The 26,118-nt window shown below is 39.1% G+C and overlaps 1 protein-coding gene across 1 annotated transcript in view; it reads left to right on the forward strand.

The window, feature by feature from the left end:
• SERGEF (secretion regulating guanine nucleotide exchange factor) overlaps nucleotides 1-19,477 on the forward strand; it is a gene marked incomplete at both ends in the record, with an annotated part of 153,905 nt that extends 134,428 nt beyond the window's left edge. Inside the window, one exon of the mRNA XM_080345615.1 lies at nucleotides 19,296-19,477. Within this exon, the coding sequence (XP_080201741.1) occupies nucleotides 19,296-19,477 (182 nt within the window). The remainder of the gene's footprint in view (nucleotides 1-19,295) is intronic.
• Between the last annotated feature and the right edge of the window lie 6,641 nt (nucleotides 19,478-26,118).

Raw genomic sequence — 26,118 nt, forward strand, 5'->3', positions numbered from 1 at the left:
GACGTGGAGAAAAGGAGAACCATGAAGCCTCACGCTGGCTTTTAGGCAGTAAAATCCACATGAAGTAGCTAAAGCATTATGACTAAAATGAAGCCTTCCCAAGGAAGAGAGGCTGCGGTCACTATACTACAAACGTCACTGTGTCATTCTCCATTTTCCATAAGCTGTTTGTCTCCCAGATTTTCTGTTGAAAGCCAGAGCTAGTGCGGTTGCATCTGAAGCATGTGTTCTGTGATTCATAGTGGTGACTGACGCTCAGGAGAGATGTGCCTCAATGGAAGGACGTTTGAAAATAGTTGGGTGGCCAGTGCAGATGCCCGGGGAGCAACCGAGCCCTTAACAGCTAACAGGGATGAAATGCTGCCCTATTAACCCTCTGAGCCAAGGGGAACTATATTGCTGAGATCCTGGTTTTTATTGCTGAAGGGGTAAATTAAGGTACTTATTTAGCAAAACAAAGATTTGGCTGTATTTTACCCTGTGGATAAAAATGTATAATGATTGTTTTTACTTTTTGTGTGTGTGGTTGGAGAAGGAACAACATGTGTGTACTGTGTGTGAGCCCTTCCAGACAGCGTGTGACTGTCCCAACATGCTGTCCCCAGTATATGATGTCTCCTAAGAGAAGGTGGTTGCATAAGGCCAGTGATGTGCGACAGGAGTTTTGTAATGTGAGTAAATATCATCTGTTTAGCTGTAAGCAAATAAAGCTTTTTAAATATCACAGTGGATACCTTAGGAGAGGAAAAGTGCATTGAAACTGAAAGCAATTGGAAAATATTGTAGCCATAAAAAAAAATAAACTAAGATTTCCGTTAACTTTTTGGTTGTTTTTGTCTTCTCTTGGAAAAAAATGCTGACTTTTCAGTGATATGTCAAAAATATGTCTGCATTCATAAACAGAACCATTAAAGATGGAAAATGAAAACAATTTTAGTTCCTTTAAGTTTCTGGATATATATATTTCATCAAGAACTGAATGTTTATTCTTGAGTTTTGATGGAATATATTTTATAGGCCTTGGCAGAGTAAGATTTATAAAGGTAAATTGTCCTAACTTACTGTTCATCTGATCTTGTATGTTCTGTTGTAAAAACAAAACAGAATTTCAAAATGGATTTCTGAATGTGCTAAACATTCCCAAGGTGGGCAAAGTGCAATTATGTATATTTTTGGAAATGCTCGTCCTAAAAAAAGGTTTTGGATTTTTTAAAATACTATAGTGGTCTCATGGAAAATGGAAACATCTGCAGGTTCAGCTGCAAGCTGATGCTATGTGTGTAGTTACTGCATAATGTCTACGCTGGTTTGAAGGAGGGTTGTGCCTGCAGTTTTCATGTTTTCATAATAATTACAAAGTCAGGAAAAGGAAATGGAAGAGTTGTTCCTCTTCTTTGAGGAAGTCGGTGCATTTCAAATTTAATTTAAAAATAACAAACACCTTAATCTTGTAAAGTTGAACAGGAGATTAGTGTCAGAGTTTTTCTAGAAAACTTAAAGCCCAAATATACCAGCTGGTAGAGAGATGGCCATATTCTTGGAAGTGCTGGTGTATTCTGGGAGTAGTGTGGAAAATCACCCCTACTCTAAATCTCTGAAGCTGAAACCAGTGAATTGTGTCCTCTTTAAAGGAGGTATTGCTCCTATTGTCACTTGTATCTTATTGGCATTTCTAATATTCTGTTTCAAGATCCCAGTGCAATAAAGATTCATGGGTGGTAGGTGTGGGAGTTGGTTTTCTTTCTGTCAGAATGGACCACTGGAGTCCTTCACCTGGAATACCAGAACAGGGAAATATTGTATACACTAAGGGAAATGAACTGAAATTTAAAAGCAATATTTATAATGTGTGACTACATTCTTAAAAAATCTGCTCTGCGCCTCTTTTGTTCAGAGTATGGATTTCTTTTCTTTTCAGCTTTGCTTTACAGTTTTATGATCCATGATACAAAGCTTGTTAACTGTTTATTAGCCTGCTCTGATACTCTTAACATTGTACATAGTTATTTATGAAGAATGATTTAATAGGTTGGCAAATTACATTAATAAAGTCTTATTTATTCATTTCCCAATCTAATAACAAATAGGTGTAGTTAACTGTACAGGTAATTAATGGCTGCATGTTTGGAGCCAGAATCTCTGCTATTATAATGATGAAACAAGGGGAGTTTTGCCAGCAAATAACTTGGCCTGTTTTCTGTTTGGCTGTCTGGAAATGCATTTTTACTATGTAATCCTTAGTGTTTTGGATGATCTGTCTGCGGGTAAATCATGGGAAGATGGAAACTATACTTTCTAGGAAATAGCAGATGTTTAGGGGAGTTGGTGAGTGATAAGTCCAGGACTGGGGTAATTGTCACATTCTCAATGGGCATATCCTTGGTCAATGGCCATAAGCTGGTAATAACTGAAGCACTGATTCTTTTTATTTTTTTTAGGGGAGGTGTAGCACATGGATTTATAAATGAAAAAGCACATTCTTACATGCACAAGATTTTAAATTTGGAAGCCGGTATCTATTGCTGGGTGGAATAATCATCATAAGTAGCTGAACTAGATAAGCGCATGTTGACATTTTTGTTTGTGCATAAATGCGTTCATAATGTTGTAGGGCATAGCTGGATGCAGGAAACATTAAAGGAGATTGATGACATCTGAACCAAGATTCTGGTGTCAAACAGGAGGTGAAATTCACTTGATTCTAATTATTGATTAAAATTTTATTAGCAGGCTTTAAAGATATTGGTGGGACAGCCCATCAGGGATGAGCAACCTCAACATGTGCTTTCCTGTTTCCATAGCAACACATCATTTTCATCCTTTTCAGGCAGCCTAGATTGCATTGTACACTGCAATAATATTAGATTTGGAAGCACTATATTAACAGCTCAGTCGTTTTCCTTAAAGCTTGTTATTAAATATTTTTGTTTTGAAGGATCATTGGAAAAAAAAAGGGTCATTGGAATTGTTGTGCTTTTGTTTAGAGAAATAAATCGTGGCATCAGAGCTTAAAATGGGAAGTAACTGGCAACTGGGGTGAAGTGTTTTGGTCTGATTTGTTGACTGCAAAAGTGGCTATTCCTGTGACCATGCAAATGCACTTTGTCAATAAGGTCGAGATTCTAGCAAGAATAGTTCTCAGCCTGGTGGTTATTGTTAAAATTGTTGGAAGTGTTTTTGATTCATATTGCGTGAGTTGTTGGAGAAAATGGAAGTGACATAGTAAAGATTAAGGCTATGAATGGTGGCCATTAGCAAGGACCAACTTTCCAGCACTGCAGATCGTGGCCTTGGAAGCACATCTAGAGGTGGCATTTTCAAGCTCAACACAAGAGATTTGGTAGCTTTCCTGGATAATTGAGGGCATTTCAGACTTTGACATATTCATATTTTGCTGTGAGTTTGACACTGTTTCACTGGATTTGCAATGTCAAACTTGTCTGTCGAGTCATAGATTTCTAAGACTGCGGCGGAACATCTCAGTATCATTTTCACATAGTTCTCAGCTGCTGAGAGCACAGGAAACTGCTTTTAAAAGTGTATCCTTTTGATCAAGAGAAAATATCTTTTAGAAAGATGCATCTTTTGTCTTGTCTGTAAGAGATGAAAAATTCAGTATATCCCTATGCAAATGTTTATTACTATCTATGAAAAAATGCACTTTATTTCTTCTCTCCATTTGTGTAGTGTCAGTTTCCCGGTGATGAATCTTTGTCAAATACAGCAATGTGCTATGGTGTTTTGTGAGCTGATTGCATGCATATCTTCTGTTTTGGCATTGTGAGGCTTAAATTACTGTTTAAACTGTGAATTTTAAAACGCTATTTTAATGTTACCACTATCCAGTAAAACAAGCAAATTACCATGGGGAAAATATTTAAGGAATGCATAAAGATGCAGATCACCACAGTATTTTCCTTTGGCCTTCGGGATGTTGAATTTTCTGTTTCTCCATTTGTATAAATTTTTCCATGAGGTTATGTGAGGCGTGTCAATAAAAGAAAGCTTTCACAGTAGTTGTTGCTATAGTTACACAGTACGGCTCTTAGCCTCCTGCACAGAAAGTAAACCACCTGCAATTCCATAAAATCCTTTGTTGGCAGAGAAAGATTGAAAGAGACAGTATTGGTGTGCAGGTATATAGCAAATTCTAGGTTGCTCTGATATACTTGCAGCTAATGCTGTCTTTGTGCAGAGGTCTGCAGAAATGCTTTGTGGATGAGGACAGCATGGGAAGGGGACAAAGGACATGTTTTGTGGGGGGCAAAAGGTACTGTATGCAGAAAAGGCACGATAAGAAATAAGTATCAAAGTGAACTAAAAAGAATCTCAGTTCATAGCATATGTCAGCTCCAGGGAAAGAGGGACTAAGTTGTCTTTAAACCTCTCCGAGTCATACCCCTCCATACAGATAGAAAAGTCCTGCTCACAGAATGCTGCTGTTTTCCTTACTCCAGAATTTGATGCTTTGCTTACTCCTCAGGTTTCTACAGCACAAGCATTGAAATCAACACTGACTCTTAGGAATAGCATTTTGTTTCTTATATGCATTTTGTTCTTATATGCATTCAGAAACCCTAAAATGTCTTTTAGCATGGCTTCTCTGTACTGAACTTAACTGAGTTCTACATTCACTACATATTTTCTTATCTCTTTTCTATATGGCCATTTATTTAAGGATTTGGTATGAATTATTGCTATAAACTGTAGACTTTTAAAATCTTCCTTGGGATGGACAAATGTCCCTGGTCTGTAGATGAGGAAACAAAAGCAGAGGAGCTTTTTTCTATGGAATTTCTCTGTAAATCAGGCCTGTAAAGTTTTTAACTTCATGATTCCCTTCCTTGAGTTCTTTTTATGACTGAATAAAGTAGGACGGGTTTATTTCATATCAGTCACCATGTGAGAAAGGACAGTTAAGTAAGTGCATGATGTCTCATGTTAAATTTGAATGTTCAGTTTTCTAGTATGTTCTAAATATACAGATGAGCCAAGATTCCAGGACCCAATAACGCCTTCACTGCAGGGTTTTTACTCTTATGTTCTAGATTTACAGAGCAATGTGAATCTAATCCTGTGGATGATTAAATAAAACAGAGATTTTCTTTTTCATTATTTTCATTATATAACATCCATAGGCTAAAGGTGAGGTCAGACAATGTAGTAGAGGAGGTGGTGAAAGATGTTCCCTGGCCTAAAGAGATAGCTGTATAAATAACTAAAATAGTCAAGATGAGGTGGGGAAACGTAGCAACATCAGGACAGGTGAGTGGCCTTTGGCCAGTAATGCAGGCAGCTCTCTGACGTTGGGTACCCCACTGTCTGCTGCTTCTTGTGATGGTTTCTGCCCTTTGTTGGGAGGGCAGATCTAACCAGATCCCTTCAGAGCACTGGAAGGAGGATTATAGTTTTGCTTTGTGCAGGGTAACTCTCCCTCTATAATGAAGAAGCTTTAGAGTCACAAAGCTAAGAGGAGCAAAGTGTTAGTAGTGGAAACTGATAGCTGGAAATGAAGGAATTAGTCATGACTCAGGTTTTTGCTATCAACTACAATCGGATGTTTTTCCTCATGGCTTCTTTTCTCATTTCAAAGAGAAGCAATTGGTCCCATTGCCATTCTCATCAAGGCTTGCCTTCACTGCTTAAGTCCCATTAAGACATATTCTGATTACCAGTTGGAGAAGCAGCTTTTAATCCATGCCTGTGGACAGCCTGAAGGAGAACTGGTTCCCTCACCACACTGTCAGCTAAGTAATTTTTGCCCCTCTTGGGTCTAGCCAGTGCACACTGACATGAGGCTGTACTTGACTTATATTGGCTTGTGGATGAAAAGTTGTGGTCAGTATCATGTTAGTCAAATGAAATCTTCAAAAGTAGAATTATGCTTTGGAATGAATACAAAGTTGTTATTGTTTAATTGTCCTCTGGAGAGACAAAAAGTATCTCTTGCAGAGAGAGAGGGAGCAAGAAACATTTCTGCCTGAAAGAGCTTTGGGATCTTTCTGAAACAAACAAAAAACCTAACTAAACAAAAACCTCCACAACCTAATTAAAAAAAAAGCATGAAATAAAGTGGTGTGGGAACCATAGACTGATTAATTAGAAGGATCTCTTAAGAAATTTCTGAAAAGGCTAGCCTTTCATGCTGGGAAGTAAACACTTAGCTCCATCAGCAACCTTTCAGCAAGACACATTGGCTAGGAGACGTGTTGAAAATCAGAGCTGCTGAAATTAGTAGAACCATATTTCAACACAGTGATTTAAAGACAGTTCTAAACAGTAAAGGGCTGCCACTTAGACAAAAATAATTTCTGTTTCCTAAGAAATTACTGAATTGTAATGGTTTTCCTCCCTAGTAATAGGCACTCATGCAGAAATTGGATACAAACTTAATCCATCAAGTGGCTGAATAAACTTATGAGGTCCCTTTTAGATTTAATCATACACACCTTAACTGCCTTTGAATTGAAACTTTGCTTCTTTTCTTTTCCTATAGTGTGTATTTGAACCATCTAGATACAAAAGATGTAGCTAAAGTATAAAGACAGAGCATGGTGTTTACTGAAGTGGCACATTAATGCAGTGCTGATGATCATGCTATAGAAGGTTTTGTTAACTGGACAGCATTTTGAGTTGTCGGTGTATATGTGGCAGTTTGGAAGATTAGTTTACATCTGAATTCTCAAAATCGTTTCGATTTTGGGGGCACTTGAAATCTCAGTGGGTTTCAGATTTTGCCTTTGAAGTATCTGATTTTTCAGAAAGCTCAATGTCTTCTGAAAACAAGTTGGTAAAGCAGCTTGGGCTGGACAGCTTGGGCAACATTTGTCATCTTTAAACTATGTCTGAGCTAGTCAGATACCTGTAGGCAGTGCAGAGGAAAAGATGCTTAAAAAGGTGGTATAAAGATTATTTTGACTTCAGGTATTTGCCTTGGATCAGGTGCACCCCACTCTAAAAGTGCATTTGTCTCTTGAGCATGAAATGAGTTAGATGCCTAGGTGAAGGATGAATACACACATATATATGTACATATATGTAAATTGACGCACCATAGATGTTTTGGGTTTAGGCAAATTGAATCCCACTGCCAGAAACTGAGGTGATCCAGATTAGTAGTGACCATCTGCAGAGGGATGTGTGCTGAAAAAGAAATCGTGTTGTGCATTGCTACTAATGCAAGGTCCGAAAGCATGAAACCTGGTAAGCAAAGAGTTCCACAAAAGATGGCTGGGCCTGGGGCAAGTGTTACAGGCCATGAAGGGTGATGGAGTGAAGTGCGAGCGGGTAACAACACAGAGTGGCAAATGGGCAGTGCATCTTTCAGTTTCAAAGTTATGTCACTTCACTGTTGAAAACAGTTTTTTACAATATGGACTTAAGTCTTTCTGACACATCTCCTCTATTTGCCTATGCAAGATCTATAATTATATGTATGTTTTCTGTATAATACATGTCTGCATGTATGTATATGTGCATGAAATACTTTACAAACACATATGTTAAGTGGAGTATTGCCAGTTGTGTTGTATTTCTTTTTACTCTCCTTTTTTTGACAGCAAATTTATAAAGACAATGGGTGGCTGTGGTCATCCAAAAATACCTTGACCTGGTTGGTTCTTGTATCCAAGTAGTATTTCAAAATGAAGGTTATTGTCTTTATTTTTAATTTTCTGTATCAAAAGATACATGGAGAGCTTTAAAGTGCTGATAATTCACCCCCATCCCCCAAAAAAATGATTTTAAAAAGGCTCTTATTTGGGGAAAGATAGCATTTTTAAGTGTTTGAATGATCTGGAAACATAATTCGCTTCTGCAAAGTTGATTGGACACTTAAAATTAATATTCTTGCTTTGCCTGTTCCTAGGTAGATTTAAGAAGCCTCCAGAGTAAAAAGAAGCATTTTGGTTCACCCATGAATGTAGTTCTGTTAGTAAGTGATCTTGTAGATCAAAGATCTCTTGGCTGTACTGCACAGGAAATATTTTCATTATTGGTATTCAGCAAGCTTTAAGTAATCCCAGGACCTTTGAAGTGGAGTCAGAGCAAAGCAGCTTTAAAGTTTTAAGAAGACATCTCAACATTGTCTGCCTTTGCTATCTTCATATTTGGTTGTTCATTTTTCCAGCAGTTTAAGGAATAAGTTCAACTTCTCTTGTATTCATATTGAAGGTTAGTGAGAACTACTTTGTATAACATTCATTTGTTTGTATCTTATATTTGTAGAATTACAGAATAGTTTGAGTTGGAGGAGCCCTTCAAAAGTCATCTAGTCCAAGCCCTCTGCAATGAGCAGGGACATCTCCAAGTAGAGCAGGTTGCTCAGAGCCCCAAGTCCTGTGGACACATATGCGTATCATGGATTGCTTTCCTTGCTGCAAACTGAAGCTTGCTGTTTCACCAGAAATTTGGAATGATTTGATTTTAGTCTTTTATATTATTTTCTCATTAATATTATCCTCCATAACTTAAAAGCCTTTCATGCTATTACTTTTTCTTTAGGAGTAATGATAAATATTTGCCATAGTGCAAATGTGGCCTGAAATTCTAACTGATTATTTTCTATCTAGCTTTGTGTCTAGGTTGCTTTCTATAGTTGCTCCTACTTTGTGATTAGCCTAGTTTCAACTGTAAGATGGACGAAACTGACTTTATGCATGGACTTTGTTATCCTGGGTCTCTGGCAGATACAGTCCTTCCCAAATGGTGCCAAATAGTCCTGTCTTTATTCCAGCTAGTTTCCTCTTCTCCCTGAGGTTATGCAGAGGATCAGATGGGATAGCGCCAAATGGCATCTCAGGGACCCAGCTTGCATTGTCCATATTGGTCCTCTGACCTTCTGGAGCTGGCATGATGCCTCTGAATCCCTCTTTCCATCAGCTCTTCCTCCTGTCACTGTGCCAAAGACAGATTTTACTTTCCAGCCTCAGATCCCTGCACCTGATGCATGAATGCTGTTTGCACTGTGGCCTAAATAGCCACAGTCCAGAAATAGCTAGGGTCCAGAAAACTGCACTAGAGGAGAAACTTTCAGAAAACATCTCTGCATTATTAATTGCAGGAGATTTTTGTCTTGGAACAATCTTTTGTGGTTGCCTTCTTCCAAGGACTGACCTGATACGTCCTCTCTAGTAAAGGAGCTGTCCCCAATTCAGAATTTAGGTGCATCTTACACTGATAGAGGCAAAATGGTGAGTGTCCCTAAAATGTTCCTTGAACTCTCTGCAGCCATTCCTAGTCAGAACAACTCACATGGTGCTACCTGGTACCCAATGGCATCCCAAATTCTGCCTTCATTTCTTCCCCCGTTTTACTGATTTCTAGGGAAGATTAGGGAGGAGTGGTGTGAAGAGCAGGTGTACAGACTTCTGACCACAGGGGAGGCTGAAGGTAGAAATGTGGGGAAGCTGTGCTGCAGCAGGGTTATTCCCCAACTAAGTGGCCTGAGTTTGTGCAAGGTGTGTTTGCACACCCAGATGTACTCCATTACACTTCATGGCTGGAGTCTCTTTAGCCCTGTGTGTTGCTTGAAATGCTTGGGTTTTGCCAGCTCAGTATTGAAACTCAACAACTTCTTTTACAACGAGAATTACAGGGTTGTAAATTCAATAGGTAATTGAATACAATTAAAGAAGAATAGAGTGAAATTTGTCCATACAGATATAAAAAAAGTAAAAGCTACTAAGCTGTGCTTTATATCTTGCTCAAAAATCTCTGTTCTGTACCAGAAAAGTAATAAGTATGTCAAAATCTGTCTTAATCTGAGCAAACTAGTCTTTACTTTTAACAGATATTGATGGCAGAACTCTTCCTTTGCTTAATATCAACAACCAATTCCTCCAGACTTCACTCAACAGTCATGTATGATTTTGAACTGATGTTTGGAGAACCAGATCCAATCCTGCCTTCTGGGCACTTGTTTGAAGCTGTCTATTTTGATTCTCTTCCTGACAATTTTTAATTCTTATGGTATGTTGCGTACTTTTAAATTATGCGTGACAGAGCCTATTCTCCCACTACTTCTTCTATATCCAATATTGATAATTTGCTATTTTTTTTTTCCAGAACTCTTACTAAAATACAGAACTTTGCTTTAAATGTACACCTAAAAAAATGGAGGTGTTATTCCTAAGGCCCTGGTCTTCCTGGCTATTGGTTACCTGGGAGAGGAAAGATAATTTGTGTCTCCTCTCTGATAAACATTATTTGGCTCCTTACTTTGTATAAGTTTATTGACTGAGAGATATGGCTAAAGGTTCTGATCTTTTCCTAACCCTTAAGAAATGGGAAGAACTAGAATGCTTGGGTTCTGCTTTACACTAGACCCTGAAAAACTTCTCTGAAATCACAGAAATGGCTTAGCCACATAGATGGGAGTGAGGGTGTAATTTGTGATGTTTATTACTTTGTGGTTTGTTTAGGAATTATTTTAAGTCTTTTTCTTTAGTATTCACATACTGGTTTACTTACAATTAAAATCTAATACAAGCCCAGCCCTGTAGAGTCAACCTCGGGTAAAAACATGGTGTTTCATCTGCCCCTTTGAGCAAATGTGATTTGCCTTTGGTGCACACACTTGAAGGAAATCTCTTTAAGGTCTGTGTTTGAAGTCTGAATTGTGGGCTATTTTTTTTGTTTGCTTTCATCTTCTGTCACAGCTTTGTCAACCGTCCTTCCGTTTTCTTCTTTGAAAAGGATGCTGTTAGTCCACAGAACTATGTTATAAGAATTAGAGGGGAATTATGGTTTTAAGAGGCAGCAACATTAATGTGGGGAAGTTACCAAGTCATTTACTTTTTGTTATTTTTCTAGATTGGGTCTGCTCAAGCAACCCAACCATTGTTGTATCTGAGCAGCTCTCGAGTTACCCTTTTAGACCCAAACACAGTGGCGAGCACAAGGATCCCTGTAACAATAGGCACAAAAACCAAGGCAGACAAGGCACATGATCCACGGGAGTTTTATTAGATGTGCACTTGCACTACAGTACAGTGTGGTATAGGCACACTTGAACCAGATACAAATAGATAAGTACAACAGTTGCAGCACAGAGAAAATGTAATCTGCAAATCCTGCCCAGAAAGGAGGGTTAGTTCATCTTGAACTCTCTCCAACTACAGCTATGCTATAGCTTGTACCAAACTAGGTGTTTTAAAGCTCTCATGGGTACACATGTACTACAGTGCTGCCACTGTTAAAACTGCACTGTGACGCTTTACAGGGGAGCTGTCATCTGAGCCACTGTGTTACGCTAAGAGTACAACTTGAAAATTTGCGAAGTAAGGCATCCTAATAACATCACTGCTGAGTTGCAACTACTTTTGTTCTGAGGCAATGTTTGTGGAGCTGTGAGAAAATCTACTAGTTCAGTCAGAAAGAAGGAAACTGAGAAACTCAGCGACCACTTGTTTCCTTGATTTTTCTCTTTGTATTTCTAACACTTTAGCTTATGTGACTTCTGGACTTCACCTCAGAGTACTTGTTAAGCATGGGAAAAAAGCCCTAACTTGTTTAATAACAAGCAGTTCTTCTAGACTTCACTCAACAGTAATGCACATCCATATCATGTGTCTTGAAACTTGATCAAAATGCATACTTGAAATTGATAAAGGGAATGAAAGGGGAAAAGGCCAAAGTAAAGCCCATTTAAACACAAAGCTGTTTTACAGATGAAGTCCATATGGAAGGTTTACACATTTCAATTCTTGATTCTGAGTTAGAGAATTGTGATCTGCAGAAAAGGACACCTTCGGAAACAAGCCCCAGAACAAAACACTTAGCTTTGTTCAGTGTAAACAGCCCTTCAGGGGATGAGAAGAGCAGTCAGGATGAAATTATAGGTAAATGTGACTACCTGGAATATCTTTTTACCTTTTGTTGTAAGTGTTTTCGATAAGCTGCCAGGGACCAACGGCTGTATATAGCCTGGTCTGCACGATCACCATAAGACTATGCACTGGTAAATACACCAATGTATGATACAAAGAGTTGCTGTATAAAATGTGTTAAGCACCAAAGCATTTCCAAAATATTCTTTTCCAACCCAGCGGCTCTTTCTTGAGGAGAGGGTTCCTGAGAACCCAGTGGGGTCTTTTGTTTCCGACTTAAGCCAACGAAGAAGGAGGAAGCACCATTTCACCTGCATGCTGTTGCTCATCTTGCAGTCTGTACCTTTTCCTGCTCTATGATTTGCTTAGTGCTTTGAGAGCTACATGTGGTACTGTAATGCAGTTTGAAGGGTTTGTCAGATTCTTGCTTCTACATTCATCACAGAACTTTTTATCACCTGTTACATTTCCTAGGCCTGAGCTGAAGATGCCGTTCAATTCCAGATCTTGGATGTAATGTTCTAGGTCAGAAGGAATCTCAGCTGTCCCCTCCTTTTCTTTTCATTTCCATCAGTTTTAAAGTGTGTGTAAATTTGAAATGGTAATGCTTTATACCCAGAATACAAGGGTGCAAATGGCCATGGCACCATATGGTCCCCCTGGGACACTTGGATAATTCGCACCCTTCTAAATGTGCTTTGACATACTGCATCATCCATTTTTATTTTGCATGGACAACCTCTTACTAAGCACGTAGTAGAAGGTATTTTCTGTGTGTTCTGTTTCACATCATACAAGTTGTCATGAGACTGCGGTCTCTGGCTCTGTGATGAGACCACGATTGTCTCATTCCGGCCACACAAAGTTGAAGCACTGTGACATATTTAATGCCTGTCATTTTGTGAGGCAGTGATATAAGTCCTGAATGAATGTCACTCTCTGCCATGACTGATATTCTGATGGAGCAGACATTAGTGCCACATTCAGAGCCTCAAGAAAAATCTCTCCATTCACTAATTTCTGTCAGATGTTTTTGTCCTGTGCTTAAGACAGCAAAATTTAAAGATTTTCTTGTCTTCTGCAGGTGTAAAAAAAAGCATCTTTAATGCTTAATCCTCTCTGCACTGCAGCTGCTTCATGTATGATATAATCCTCATGTACTGTCAGTGGACCAGATACGTTCAGTCTTGCACAAAGTCGTGAGCCCAGGGTTTGTTCTGTGTTGAGTTGGAGATGCTTTCCTGTTGGGGAGGAATTGACATTTTTTGAGTAAAACCAAAAGTAAAACCTTTTGCAGCACACGTGAGCTTTAGTCATAAAAGTACCATTTGTGTTTCCCTGTGAAAACAGAAATGCAAACAGTTAATCCTTCCAATAGATTTCTCTCCTTGCTACGTACTCACAGCAAAGCAAACATCTTCATCTTACAGGACTTCAGTTTCACCACGGAAACTGTCATGGTGCAGCGGGCTAAGAAATCTGTAGTTGCAAGTATGTTGTTTTTAAATGCTAGGATATAGTTTTGTGAATTTCTTCCTCATGTTTTTATCTTCAAAATGGCAATGTATAACTGAGAGGAAAAAAGCAAAATCTGTCGTAAACTAGCCTGAATGGTAACCTAAACTGTGGTTTGTTTGATGTAATGTGAAGTGATTATTTTAAATAGATGCATATTAATTTGTGCAGTGAGCCATTCAGCTCCTGCTTTGACGTGCGCTGTGAGGACAGAACAAGATTTCTATTGTCATCGTATAGTATCAAGATAGCACTACCTCTAGTGAACGGGCTCAGTGCTGGTGCTTAAAACAGCACATAGGAGAATGCACAGTATGTTTGTATGAAACTGCTAAGGCCTTTTTTGGTAAGTGCCACTCTTAAATATCTTTCCTCATTTCTCTGCATTGCTGTATGTTGGACTCTGTCCTCATACACAGTTTTCAAGCTGTGCCAGATGTGCTACGTTGCCCTTCACTGCACACTCAGAAATTATATTATCATAAGCATGATTCTTTCCTCTTCCTGTTTTATAACTCGCTATTTGTATGCTATGGAAATGAGGATAGAAAATATTAGATGTGCTCTGTACTGCTCTTCTGTTTGCCATTTGTAGGATACATACTGATATTCAAAGAGAATCTAGAAATTACACTTTCCCAAATGAAATTAATTTCAAAGGAGATGTGTAGCCTTATTGTTCCATTATACAGTACTCCACGTAGCACCATGGCTCCTTAAGCCATACCAGGCATCTTGCATGCTCAAGTTGATTTTCTGACTCCCTTCAGTAGTTAGTTGTGTGCTGTAATTGGATATGTTGACAGTTGGCCTTGAGGCTCTGACCCAGTTTGAAGACCCTGTTGTATTACACAATATGAATATAGGCAGAGTCCAACTAGCAAGACAGTGCTTCTGCTATAAAAATTAATAATTCACATGACATATTAGTTTAGAGCACTAAGTCAGAGAAGTCCGTATTACACAGGCTTCATGCATTTGTTATGAGCAGCTGTTGGAGGCCATTGGAAGTTGTTCTTTCTGGGTACCAGGATGAACCACAGACACGTAACCTAAAGCCATCTGATTTTTCACTTGTGTAAAACCCCTTCAGGGGAGGGGACTGAGTGCTCTAGGTCTGCGGCCTGGGGAGAGCTACTAATGATGTAAAGGTGGAGTGAGGACAGGTTGTTGACCGCAGGCTAACTTTGGAATCAGCTTGTCTTTAGCATCACAAGTTTGTACTTAGTATAAAAAAAGGTATCTTGTTTCCTACCTGTATGTTATATTAGCACTGCAATGCCTGTGATTTTTATCTGGCGTACTCACTGTAAAGTCGGACACATATTTCTGAGAGTTGTGGTCCAGCAGCAATTGGATGGGCTGCCTGGAGGGCACAACAGCTTGCTCCTTGAAAATGTGAGAATAAATGTAGTTCCATAATAAAACTGGCACTATATCAACCTCTTAGTTGTTTTCTACTTTTGGAGGTTCCATATAATGTTTTGGGATCATGTCATCTTACATCACACTTACCAAACTTTGTCTTTAATAAGATTTTGCAGAATGCTTAGACTTCCCTTTTAGTTACTAATATGTTTCCATGTTTTCCTACAGCAAACAATTGGTATCAACCCTGTTTCTTATAATCTAAAATTACAAACCTTTTGCACTAATGACAGGATTGTTGCTAACAAAAGTTTAGAAGGATATTTCTTTCATTTTATTTTACATGATACTCTGGATTGCTAGATGTCCTGAAAAAATTGGAAGGCTTATTCACTTGTGGTTTTCTAACCCTTTGGGAGAAATATGGTCTAAATCTCCTTCTGTATAGTGTTAAATTGTTCTTTGTGAGGTTTTGAATGCTTTCAACTTGTCAAGGGGAGATGACTGAAAACACCTACATTTTGTTCATGGTCCAGCCTTGATGCTGTTTAAAGTCATTTGATTTGCCCTAAGCTGATCTCTTGTCTACTGTAACTTTATCTACTAATTTAAGGTGTGGTTTTTTTTTTTAAAGAGATACTGTGGAGTATGCTAAGACCACAGAGCCTATACAGTAGAGCTGTTCTAAAACATTTTAATGGATTCTTAAAATGTGAAGCTGTCTGATTAATAGCTCAGCTTCAACATACTTGGATTGTCTTTAAAGCCAACTTCCTTTGTGTGCCTGGAAGAGTGGGAGAGGAGAAGCAGAAAGGAGACAAGCTTTTAAAGACAGCAGTTGATGAGCCTCCAGGGCACAGGCTGGTTTAGAAGCAAACTGTTTGTAGCATCAAATTAGGCTGCAGTGATATTTGTAGCTTCCTTGTTTCCAGTTTTCCTTGCTTTACCTTCAGACTGAATGTGAGGGTGTGATTTATAATAACCTGTCTTCAGCTGTTTACAAGTGATACACCTAGACTAAGACAATCACTCGGTCTCCCTCTGTAGTGACTAGAGTGAGACAGATTTGCTTTTGACACCAGTGGATAAGATGAATTGCGTGTTGGAGAGATGTAGATGATTTCATTGGCTCTTGATGAAAACTAGATGATCTATAGATGAGTTACTTGATTTTTCGGAGGCTGAAATTAAATGCAGTGAATCTTACCCAGAGTATCTTATTTGCTAACACTGATTATTCTCATTGGAAGAACAGAATACTCAGCAATGAAGACCAATTCTAAATCTTCTACTTTCCCCAGAAGCCTGTCCTCCGTCCAATATGCTGCAGCTTTGTTTTCCCTAGAAGTACTTTAATTCAGTTTAATCAACCAGTGCATTGCAGTTGTCACTTCAGTTACTTTGAAAAAAGCCTACATACTTACTGCAAATAGGAGGGCAGCAGCCAAACCAGATGGATTTGTTAAGGTTTTTATTCCTCCACTTTTTATATATTTAATGAAATTCCATTGAGATTACTCTGATTTGCCGTGTGAGTTTTGTGGTTTCGTTTGTACTTTGAGTATCTACATTTTAAAAAGGAAAAAGTGAATGTGATGTACTATGCTGTTTCATTTAACCGGTGACATGGAGCAGGCTTCCCTCTTCACCTCACCAAACACAAATAATTTGTTTTGAGAACATGCTAAAATGCTTGTTTTAAATGTAGTTGGAAGCAATTTATATCTGTATTTATACACATAATTCTAATGGTCTCTCATCCTGGGAAGGTCTGGCACAGGCATAAAAATTGAATTTTCTTCTGAAAGCATGTAGGGCTGTAGGGCTACTGGGCCTGTGTTAAGGTTTTTATCAGCAATAAACTGTGAATAGAAGCAATTGAAAAGAAAACAAGGAAAAAAAAAGGAGGGGGGATGTGTGGGAAGGAAAAATAAATGAAATGAAATGGTGCCCTTTGTCCAGAGGCTAGCCGTTACTTCACTTTAATGAAGGCCTTTCCTGAACTCTGCAGATATGCCTTCTATGTCATTTTTTTAATAGGCGTTTCATTATCTTCGATCTTCATTCTTCATTGACTTCAGCTCCTGTGCCAGTGATTCACATTGCTGCTTGTTCCCTCCTGGGCAGTGTCACCGCAGTCATTTTGCCCAGTTATTACAAAAAAATGTACTCTGTGTGTTTTCAGCAAATTCTATTTTCTCTGACACAAATCTAGCAGCCGGATTTTTACATGTACAAACCCTTCTCTAAATCTTCTACAGGCAGATGTGGTACAGTGTACCTTTTATTTTTGCAACAATAGTTCTCTGCCTTTTAGCTTTGACTTCTGACTTGATGGTGATGAGAACAGTTTTTGTGGGCTGTCATTCTGTATCTGTCAGCTGCCCTTTCATCCTTTCAAGTTTCTTCGTGGCTCTCCATATACGCACAGACATTTTTTTTAGAAGACCATTCATAAATCCTAGTTACTCTATTTTTTCTTTACCAGTTTTCACTCTTGGCCTATTTCAGTAACCTTGAGTCACGTAGAAAGATCTCTTTGGTGGCTTTTCTACAGGCTTGGAGAAGTAAAGGCTGGAAAATACTCAGTGATCTATATTTTAAGGGAGATGTTCTTGTCTGGGAGTTTCCTAGCCTGTAAATTTTTCTGTAATATTTTTCAAAAGATGTTTGACTAGACATATTTCTGAATTTGAAAGGTTAATATCCTACTGTACCGTTTCATTGAATATTTATTATGTCATTTGTGTTCCATTGAGCAGTTTCTAATTCAAGGAGACCAAAAAACTTCCTGGTTTCCTCTGTCTTGTCCTGATGGAACAAGATGAAAAAAAAAAATCCTTTATTCTGATGTAGTGAGTCTCTATGCAAACATGGAAGTTGTTGTACTAATTGTTCGTGGGCTAGTAACAAAAAGCTTACCACAGTCATCTTATTAATGTGAGGGCATGTTATAGTCCCCTTTCATTAAACTTGGTAGTTTTCCCGCTCTAAGTAGGCTTATTCTGCAGGTTCCATATGTTAACGGTGGGAAAGGATGCCTTTCTTAGGTACAGCTGGTTTTCTTTCTTTGAATTTTTTCCCTTAATAATTGTTCTGTGATGTATTTTTAGTCTTGGTTTGCAATGGTTTTGTTTTTCCAGCTTGTTGATATTTGCATAAATATTTTTACCAGGAACCTTAAAAAAAATTCCAGTTAACCTCCTAGATGTTCTGATCTGTTCATATTTAAATAAGATATACTGCACATGTACTTTTTAGTACTTTTCTGCAGCACATGTATGTGCATTTGTGATGTAGGTTGGGCTGTCAATATTGTGTGTGCATAGGCATAAGAAAACCTGGTGCCTTCCAAGATAAGAATAACGGAACTGCTGTATTAGGTGAGACTTATCTACCTTTCTGTGACATTCTAGTGGCACTTTGTTGTCAAGAAAATTAAAAGTCATTGCTTAATTACATCTGACTTAAGTAATGTTTGCACTTAATTACAGAAGAAGAGAAATGTAATATACTAATATGAAAACAGAAGACAGTGAAATGTTATTGGATTTGCAGGAGAGAAAGACAGTCCTGCTTGCTTTGCAATAATCTGTTTCTGAATGTTGAAAGGTAAAATTATTTTAGAATTATGATTGGGATTGGATTTTGTGAGTTTTGGCGTTTTTCTTCTCATTGCTTGGACTCCGGAATGGTGCTTCATGCTGTTAGTACCGGCTGCTTTTCAAAAATAACAATGGCATCAGAAACATGACTATATTGTGGGATGACTTTCTTTTTATTGCAGAAATTCACAGGCACAGTCTGTGACTGTCAAGTAAAGAAAAGAAAATAGGGATGAAATATCTCTTGTAGTGCAGAATAAGAGGGGTTTTTGATGGATTTTTTTATTATGTCAGCCATTTATAGGACAAAATTTACATATTGTGCTTCAAGGAAGAATACTATAGGGTAATAATAATAATACAGGGATCACAATTTGGGAAATAAAAGAGTAGATGTTTCAAAATAAATAATAATGAGGGGAAAATAAGGATAATAAAAACAGTGAAATGGTGTCAAAGCAAGCAGAAGAGATAGGATGATTAAGAGTAAGTTGCCAGAGACTTGTATTTAAAGGAAAAAGAGTGAGATGTGAACTTGAAAATCAGAATGAAATGGGATTTGGCTGCTCTGTTATTCTTTGTTCCCCAGTCCTACAGATCATGCTGTGAATGATTAGAGTGACTAAGCTTGGTTTGTGATATTATAGTTTTCCTTACTAGTGAGATCCTGAAAGACAGGGATTCCACATCATTTCAGGGAAGGTCCTTAAATTATAGAGAAATTTCTGTGGGCTCTGTGTAAATACTAAACCAGGTATTTACTTAATGATTTTCAACTGTTTTTGTTAACAATATGGAACAAGACAGAGAATAGTTCATTTGGATTTATTTACATTTTCAAGAGAACCAGAAGATTTTTCCTCAGCAGAATTTCTTAGAACCTAATTAGAAGATGACTTGATGAATTTGCTCCCCAAAACTGACCAAAGCTGTTGTCTTTCTGTGGTCTTTATTCTGTATTTTGTATCCTCTCTTTTAGGTGACCGATGCTTGTCTTGGGGATGGAACGAACATGGGATGTGTGGTGATGGCACAGAAGCAAATGTTCACGTCCCGAAGCCTATCAAAGCTCTTAGTTACGCAAAACAGATCTTAATTGGATGCGGGGCAGGACACTCTATGGCTCTCTGTCAAACTCCACATCAGACTCAGCACACCTGAAATCGTAGCATCACAGATGGGGATGGACGTTTTTGGATTGCGTAGCTCAGAAGTGCTACAAGAGGATTACCCATGATTCACACATCGGTTGGAAAGTGCAGAAGAGATTTTTTTCTAAGACTAAAAGGAAAGAATATGCATTAAAACCTATAATATTTTAAAAATTGTTTCATGGGCCTTTTTCGCAGGAATTGACTTTCTTACCCACAGATAGAATGACATTTTGCCATGACACAATACCATCAAAGAAAGAATGACGTTTACTTGTTCTTCTGAGAAGTCTTTGAGGAAGAAACTGACACCGTAATCACTTATTGATGTATAAATTTGGTCTGAGGAAATGGTCTGAGAAGGTGGAGGCACAGGGCCCCTTCTGGTATTTTATTATTGTATCTTTGTCATGATGAGCACTTGTTGTGCCTGCCAGCTTCTACTGGAGTTGTGAGCTCCTGCGTCTCAGAAAATCCAGCTTGCATCACAGAGAAATGCCAGTGAACATAAATAGATGCATATACACACATTTTAAACAGAATATTAGGATTAAAAAAAAAAAAAAAAGGAGATATAATTTAGAAAGCTGGCAAAAATGAGGCCCTTCTGAACTAGCTATATCTTGATTAAACTCTGAAAGGAGCATTATTTCTGAGAAATTATCTTCTGTGCCAGACATCAGTTTATTACAGATTTACAAGGATGCAGATCCACGTGAATTATCATTAACTTGCAAACCAAACCTGAAGTTTCTGAAGGTACCACTTAGGGAAGAAAAGCTTCTGAGGGCTCTTGGAAACAGTAGAAAAGTTCTTGACAAAAGTCCTAAGTCCAGTTGTAGCTGTTGAGGACAGTTTGGTCTGACACAGCTCCTGTGTTCACAGCTGTCTTTGAATAGGAAGACATCAAAATCTAACCCGAAAGTTTTTACAAGTTCTCCAGGTAAGACGCAGACCAGAATGCTCCTGATAATTTCAAGTTAGTTCTCACATCTGTTTCGCAGCCCAGCTGAGCTGTTCAGAGCGTGCCCACAGCACTTGTTCCAGGTGAGTGCTCAGCAGAGAACATAGGCCTAACACTTGTTTTGGTAGGAGAAATGAAAAAGTGTTTATTATCTTCAGATATTATTAGCTGCCTGTGTTGAGCAGAATTTTGAAAGCTATTTACAAAACTGTCTTTCACATAAATACAGTGGATGCCATTAAACTGGATGTTTGCCTCCCACGATAGTTGCATTTGCTTTGGTATTTGATGTATTTCAAGTTCTAAATTTAGAGAATGCTACTGTGTGGTAAATCCACCTTTTAATGAGACCTACTGTTGCTTAACAGTGCTTTAATTTTTAAAGCAAGCTTGCCAGTGAAGAAGCCTTACAGAATTACAAAAATCCTCAGAGAAGGGCTCTTAGGAAATTGGACAGGCAGACTTTCTAATGATGTATCAGCATACGCTTGAGGGGGAAGGAACTAAGGTGGCAATATGGGCTGTGAGGGTTTCCCCCCCCTTGACTCTACAGCTGTTATAGCTCATGGCCTAATTTTCATTGGTGTTTTCTTTTTCTATTCAATGGATGAGAAAGTTGAACTGACTATGACACTGATTGTAACAACTGTATTATGGATACTGAAGGAATCTGTAAGAATAATCAAATGGGTCCTCTGCGAAAAATGCAGAATTGAGACTTCTTTTGTAAAGTGCCATTTTCTAGATACCACAGCCTCTTAAATGCACTGAACAGCTTGTCATGCTTTTTTTAGCAGTTCTGTCTGAGGTTTCTACCTTTGTTTTCCTCCAAAATCTGTGTACCAAATGACTTGTTTCAGCAGTCATACTTTCTAAATAGTTCTGTTCCTTGTCTAACCACGGCTAGTATGTGTGCCCTGTGACACAGGGGTTACTGTATTGAATGTATTTTGAATGTGTATGCTGTTGCTGCAGTTCATTTCAGATGAATTCAACAAATTGTGTAATAAATAAATGCAACTTGGTTATTTGAAATGTTAATTTTTCACATCTGTAACAAGAACTCACTTTTGGAAAAGCAAGGAATGACTTGGCGGGATAAAGAGGAAAGAAAGGAATACTTTGGTTTGTTCCTGGTCCTGATCTTGTGTTTTCATAGTTACATCTGATCTTCATCTTTGAAAGGGCAAGAACTGCATTTTCTCTCCTTCGCCTTGCCTGTATAGATTGAAAACTTTGGGAGTTAATGACTTGTCTTGAGAGCTTGATGTACTAAATGCTTTGTTGTCAGTCAGGACTTCTAGATGCTGCTGTAGCATGAAAAGTGAATAATAATGCATTGTAGATGGTACATGGTTGAATGTCAAAAACAAATTGTTGCTCATTCACTCAGAAATGAATGCCCTGTTTTGTATGTCAGTACGCGTTGTTTGCAGAATAAAACGTCGTACAAAGCCAGCTAAGGCTTTCTACTGGAAGGAAGGGAGCACACAGTGGAAAGTTCCTCATCAAGTGGAGAAGCTCCCTTGCTTGCTGGTGTCCAGAGCTTAGTGGTGGTTCCCTCCTGATGTCCTGATGGAGAATGTCCGTCTCTGCAAGGTAAAATGCAGAGCCAGTGGGCTGTGCCAATGCTCCTGCACCGCATGCAGAGGCAGACTTCTTGATGCAGGTCTTCAGCACTTAAACAAATCAAGTCTTTTATGTGAGCATTCTGTGTTAATATTCACATGCAAATAAACAGACAAGGTTTGTAATATATATCTAATACTGGAGCAAGATAAGCGGGTGTCTGGGCAGCTGCTCTCTCCTCCCATTTTCTGAAAACAAGTAAACCTGCCAATGAGCTGACATTCGTGAGGAGTGAGAGGGGAACTTAATATCACAGGTTTGCTGGAGAAGAAATTGTGAACTGTCGGCCTTCAGACCAGAGACCTTTCAGGCTCTTGGGTGAAAGGGGAGAAAGAAGCTGTTTTGTGTACCTCTGGTGTTTGAAATCCTAGGGCATCTCCAGTTGTTACTCATGCAAGCTCCATGTGCACCTGTGCAAGACTCTCTTGTGCCACTTTTAAGAATGTTGGTAGGAAGCTGAGTGTGTTGTGTCAGAAGTTCCTGGCTCTTGGATAATTTGTTTAGGCCGCTTGCCAGTCACTGATGTTATTTGACTTTGCGTTGCATTCTTGAGTGGCTGTTAATAGATGCTTTTCTGCTTAGAATGCCGGACCCTGTATCTGAAGTGTGTTCATTTGAAAGAAAATTTCAGTTCTGACTTCCTTCCCGTTTGCACAGTCACCATTTCTTACATGACACTGGCTTCCTTCCGCTATCTGTGTGTTGTCAGTCCTGTTGGTGACTAACTGGTTCTTGCCATCTGCATCTGCCATAAAGGTCACTTCTGCATGAGTGACAGGAGGCTTTGCTCGGCTACATGCCTGAGCACAGAGAAGTTGAGGGGGAGGGGAAGAATTTGATTTGATTTTGCTGCATATGACATTTTTTGAGTCATAAGACTTGAGGATGGAAAACAGACAAGGAGATCAGTTTGAATGTACAGGAGAAAGGTGAACATAGAAAAATACTTAGATGAATGGCAGTAGAGAGCCTGATATTGTCAGCTAAAACAGAGAGGAAAAGGAGGGCTGAGGGAGAGCACAGATTCAAGATACAGGTCCTGAAGACTGAATAACCACACAGGGATAGCAGCATTCCAGCCTACTGGTATGGTGGGAGCGAGGTGAGGGACAAGCTATTCTATTTCTTGGATGTTATTGTTCCCCCTGTCCCACTGTTCATTATGAATAACATGAATTATTGAGCTGCAGTGGGTTTTCTTTCTCATTCATAGCACATCTTGACATTTCCAGTTCTCTTCAGTTGGAACAGCAACGTCTGTCTTCACCTTCTAGTCTCAGAAATCTTTAGATCAGGCCTGTGACCTAGTCCAGCACTTAATCAAATACTTACTATTTTTTCCATTAAATTCCATGAACTCTGGATCTAATTTAAAGAAGAATTAAGTTCGGGACTTCCACTTCCTTTCCCCCTTTTTTAGAAATCAAGATGATGACAGATCTTTGTACGTGAAATTGCTATGTTATGTTTTCACCAAAAAGTTGCTTGTGTTCTCTTAGCAATTTTGATATTTTTACAGCGTATGGCAAGTCTTGTGCATTTTCTTCTAGCTAGATATTTTCCTAAAAAAGGCTCCAGAATTTTTCATCAGTATTTGAGTTGTGCTTGTGGTATTTACTATCAGCGTATAGTTCAGAGCAGCTGAAAATTCTGTAAAGAGGAGAAGAAAATATTGCAGCGGAAAACGTAAGTTTTGCTTTCCAAAGGCTGGGAATGGATGCGATCTGTGGTACAGAATCATCATGTGTGGTTTGGATTGCACTTAAAAATGCACACAGTAGAAAAATGGAGCTTACACGGAATTTGCTGAAAACTCCAGCTGACACAAAAATAACCAGACATTTGAACTTTTGACATATCAATACCTTGATTTATGTGCAAAAAAAAATGGGTAGTACGTGCTTTGTTATTTTCTTTTAGGTTTTGTGCTTTTCTTAATTCCTGATAAACGATGGTCTTTGATGTTTTGCTCTAGGTTAGAAAGAATTATTTAATAGCCTTGAATTAAACTGCTTTGGTTGTATGGAAACGGCCTTCTGTTGGATAAATGTCTCAAAAAATAACTGTGAAGGGAGTTGTTTACCAAATGTGCCTCTGAAGTTAGTTTGTTGAAACTGCATGTCTAAAGCCATTGTTATTTTGTAACTCAGATTGAAGGGGCTGAAGTAAGGAATGTTCTTTAGCTGTTTGTGCATTCTGTCGCTTGTCTCTGCATTCACCTGGTTTTAATGCACAGGCAGTTTTTACTCATCAATACCTCATTTTAACTTCTTTTAAATATATATTTAGAAGTGGGGCCAAGAATTTGGGAGATTTTCAGTGTTCTGACATGATTTTAGTTTTTTGCTGCAAATATCAAATGAGTTTAGCTTTTCTTTTGTTTTTACTGATTTGAAAGCATGAAGATGTGGTACCTAAATTAGGGCAGCAGAGGAGTTGCCAATCAGTAATGAAGATGCTCTGTCATTTTAACTGTGTGGGTGCTAAATAGTTTTCCATAATAATCCTCTGCTTTAACATACAGAAGAAAAGGGATTCCATAGGGGCATTGTGCTCCTTCGCAGACAAGGAAACGTGGCATCTTTTAAATAATGGAGAGATGCTTCTCCTTTGGTGCCTTAATTCCAAGTAGATAGATTATAATAACTTTTTTTACTTAAATGCTGCTTTTCCTCTTTTGACCTCAGAAGAGTTTAAAAAGGGATGATGTCACAGAAACAAAAGCTGAGGCACAAAAAAATTGAGAAGCCCCAAGCAGTGTAACCCAGCGTGTCCACAGTGGAGCCAAGAATAAAATTCCCATATCCTGAGTTCCAGGCCAAGGCTCTACCTTCTAGGCTATAGTGGTTCCTGATGAGTGTTCCTGATGTTTCTTTTTTCAGGTAAGCCTCACTGCTTCTACTTCATTCTCTCCTTGCTCTTCTTTTCCCCTCACCACTAATTGCTGTTTTCTCATATGCTCCTCTCCCTCCTGCTTGCATAATGCATGTTCCAGAGCCATCTTCGAATCACAGAATCATTTCAGTTGGAAGAAACCCTCAAGATCATCAAGTCTAACCGTAACCTAACTCTAGCACTAAACCATGTCCCTAAGAACCTCGTCTAAACGCCTTTAAAACATCTCCAGGGATGGTGACTCCACCACTTCCCTGGGCAGACTGTTCCAATGCCTGGCAACCCTTTCCAGGAAGAATTTTTTCCTAATATCCAATCTGAACATTTTCTGGCACAACTTGAGGCCATTTCCTCTTGTCCTATCGCTTGCTACTTGGGAGAAGAGACCAACACCCTCCATGCTACAACCTCCTTTCAGGTAGCTGTAGACAGCAATAAGGTCTCCCCTCAGCCTCCTTTTCTCCAGGCTAAACAGCCCCAGTTCCCTCAGCCGCTTCTCATCAGACTTGTGCTCCAGGCCCCTCACCAGCTTCGTCACCCTCTTCTTCACTCTCTCTAGTACCTCAGTATCTTTCTTAGGATGAGGGGCCCAAAACCGAACACAGTATTCCAGGTGGGGCCTCACCAGTGCCGAGTACAGTGGCACAATCACTTCCCTAGTCCTGCTGGCCACACTATTGCTGATACAATCCAGGATGCTGTTGGCCTTTTTGGCCACCTGGGCACTCTGCTGGCTCATGTTCAGCCAGCTGTCAGTCAACACCCCCAGATCCCTTTCTGCCACTCAGCTTTCCAGCCACTCTTCCCTGAGCCTGTAGCGCTGCCTGGGGTTGTTGTAACCCAAGTGCAGGACCCGGCACTTGGCCTTGTTGAACCTCATACAATTGGCCTTGGCCCAATGATCAGCCTGTACAGATCTCTCTGTATGGCCATCCTACCCTCCAGCTCATCAACACTCCCACCCAGTTTGGTGTCATCTGCAAACTTACTAAAGGTGCACTCAATCCCCTCATCCAGATCATTGATAAAGAGATTAAGCAGAACTGGCCCCAATACTGAGCCCTGGGGAACACCACTTGTGACTGGCGACCAACTGATTTGGCTCCGTTCACCACAAGTCTTTGGGCCCAGCCACCCAGCCAGTTCTCTATCCATCGCAGAGT

The sequence above is a fragment of the Nesoenas mayeri genome (assembly GCF_963082525.1).
Source record: "Nesoenas mayeri genome assembly, chromosome: 5".
Lineage (NCBI taxonomy): Eukaryota > Metazoa > Chordata > Aves > Columbiformes > Columbidae > Nesoenas > Nesoenas mayeri.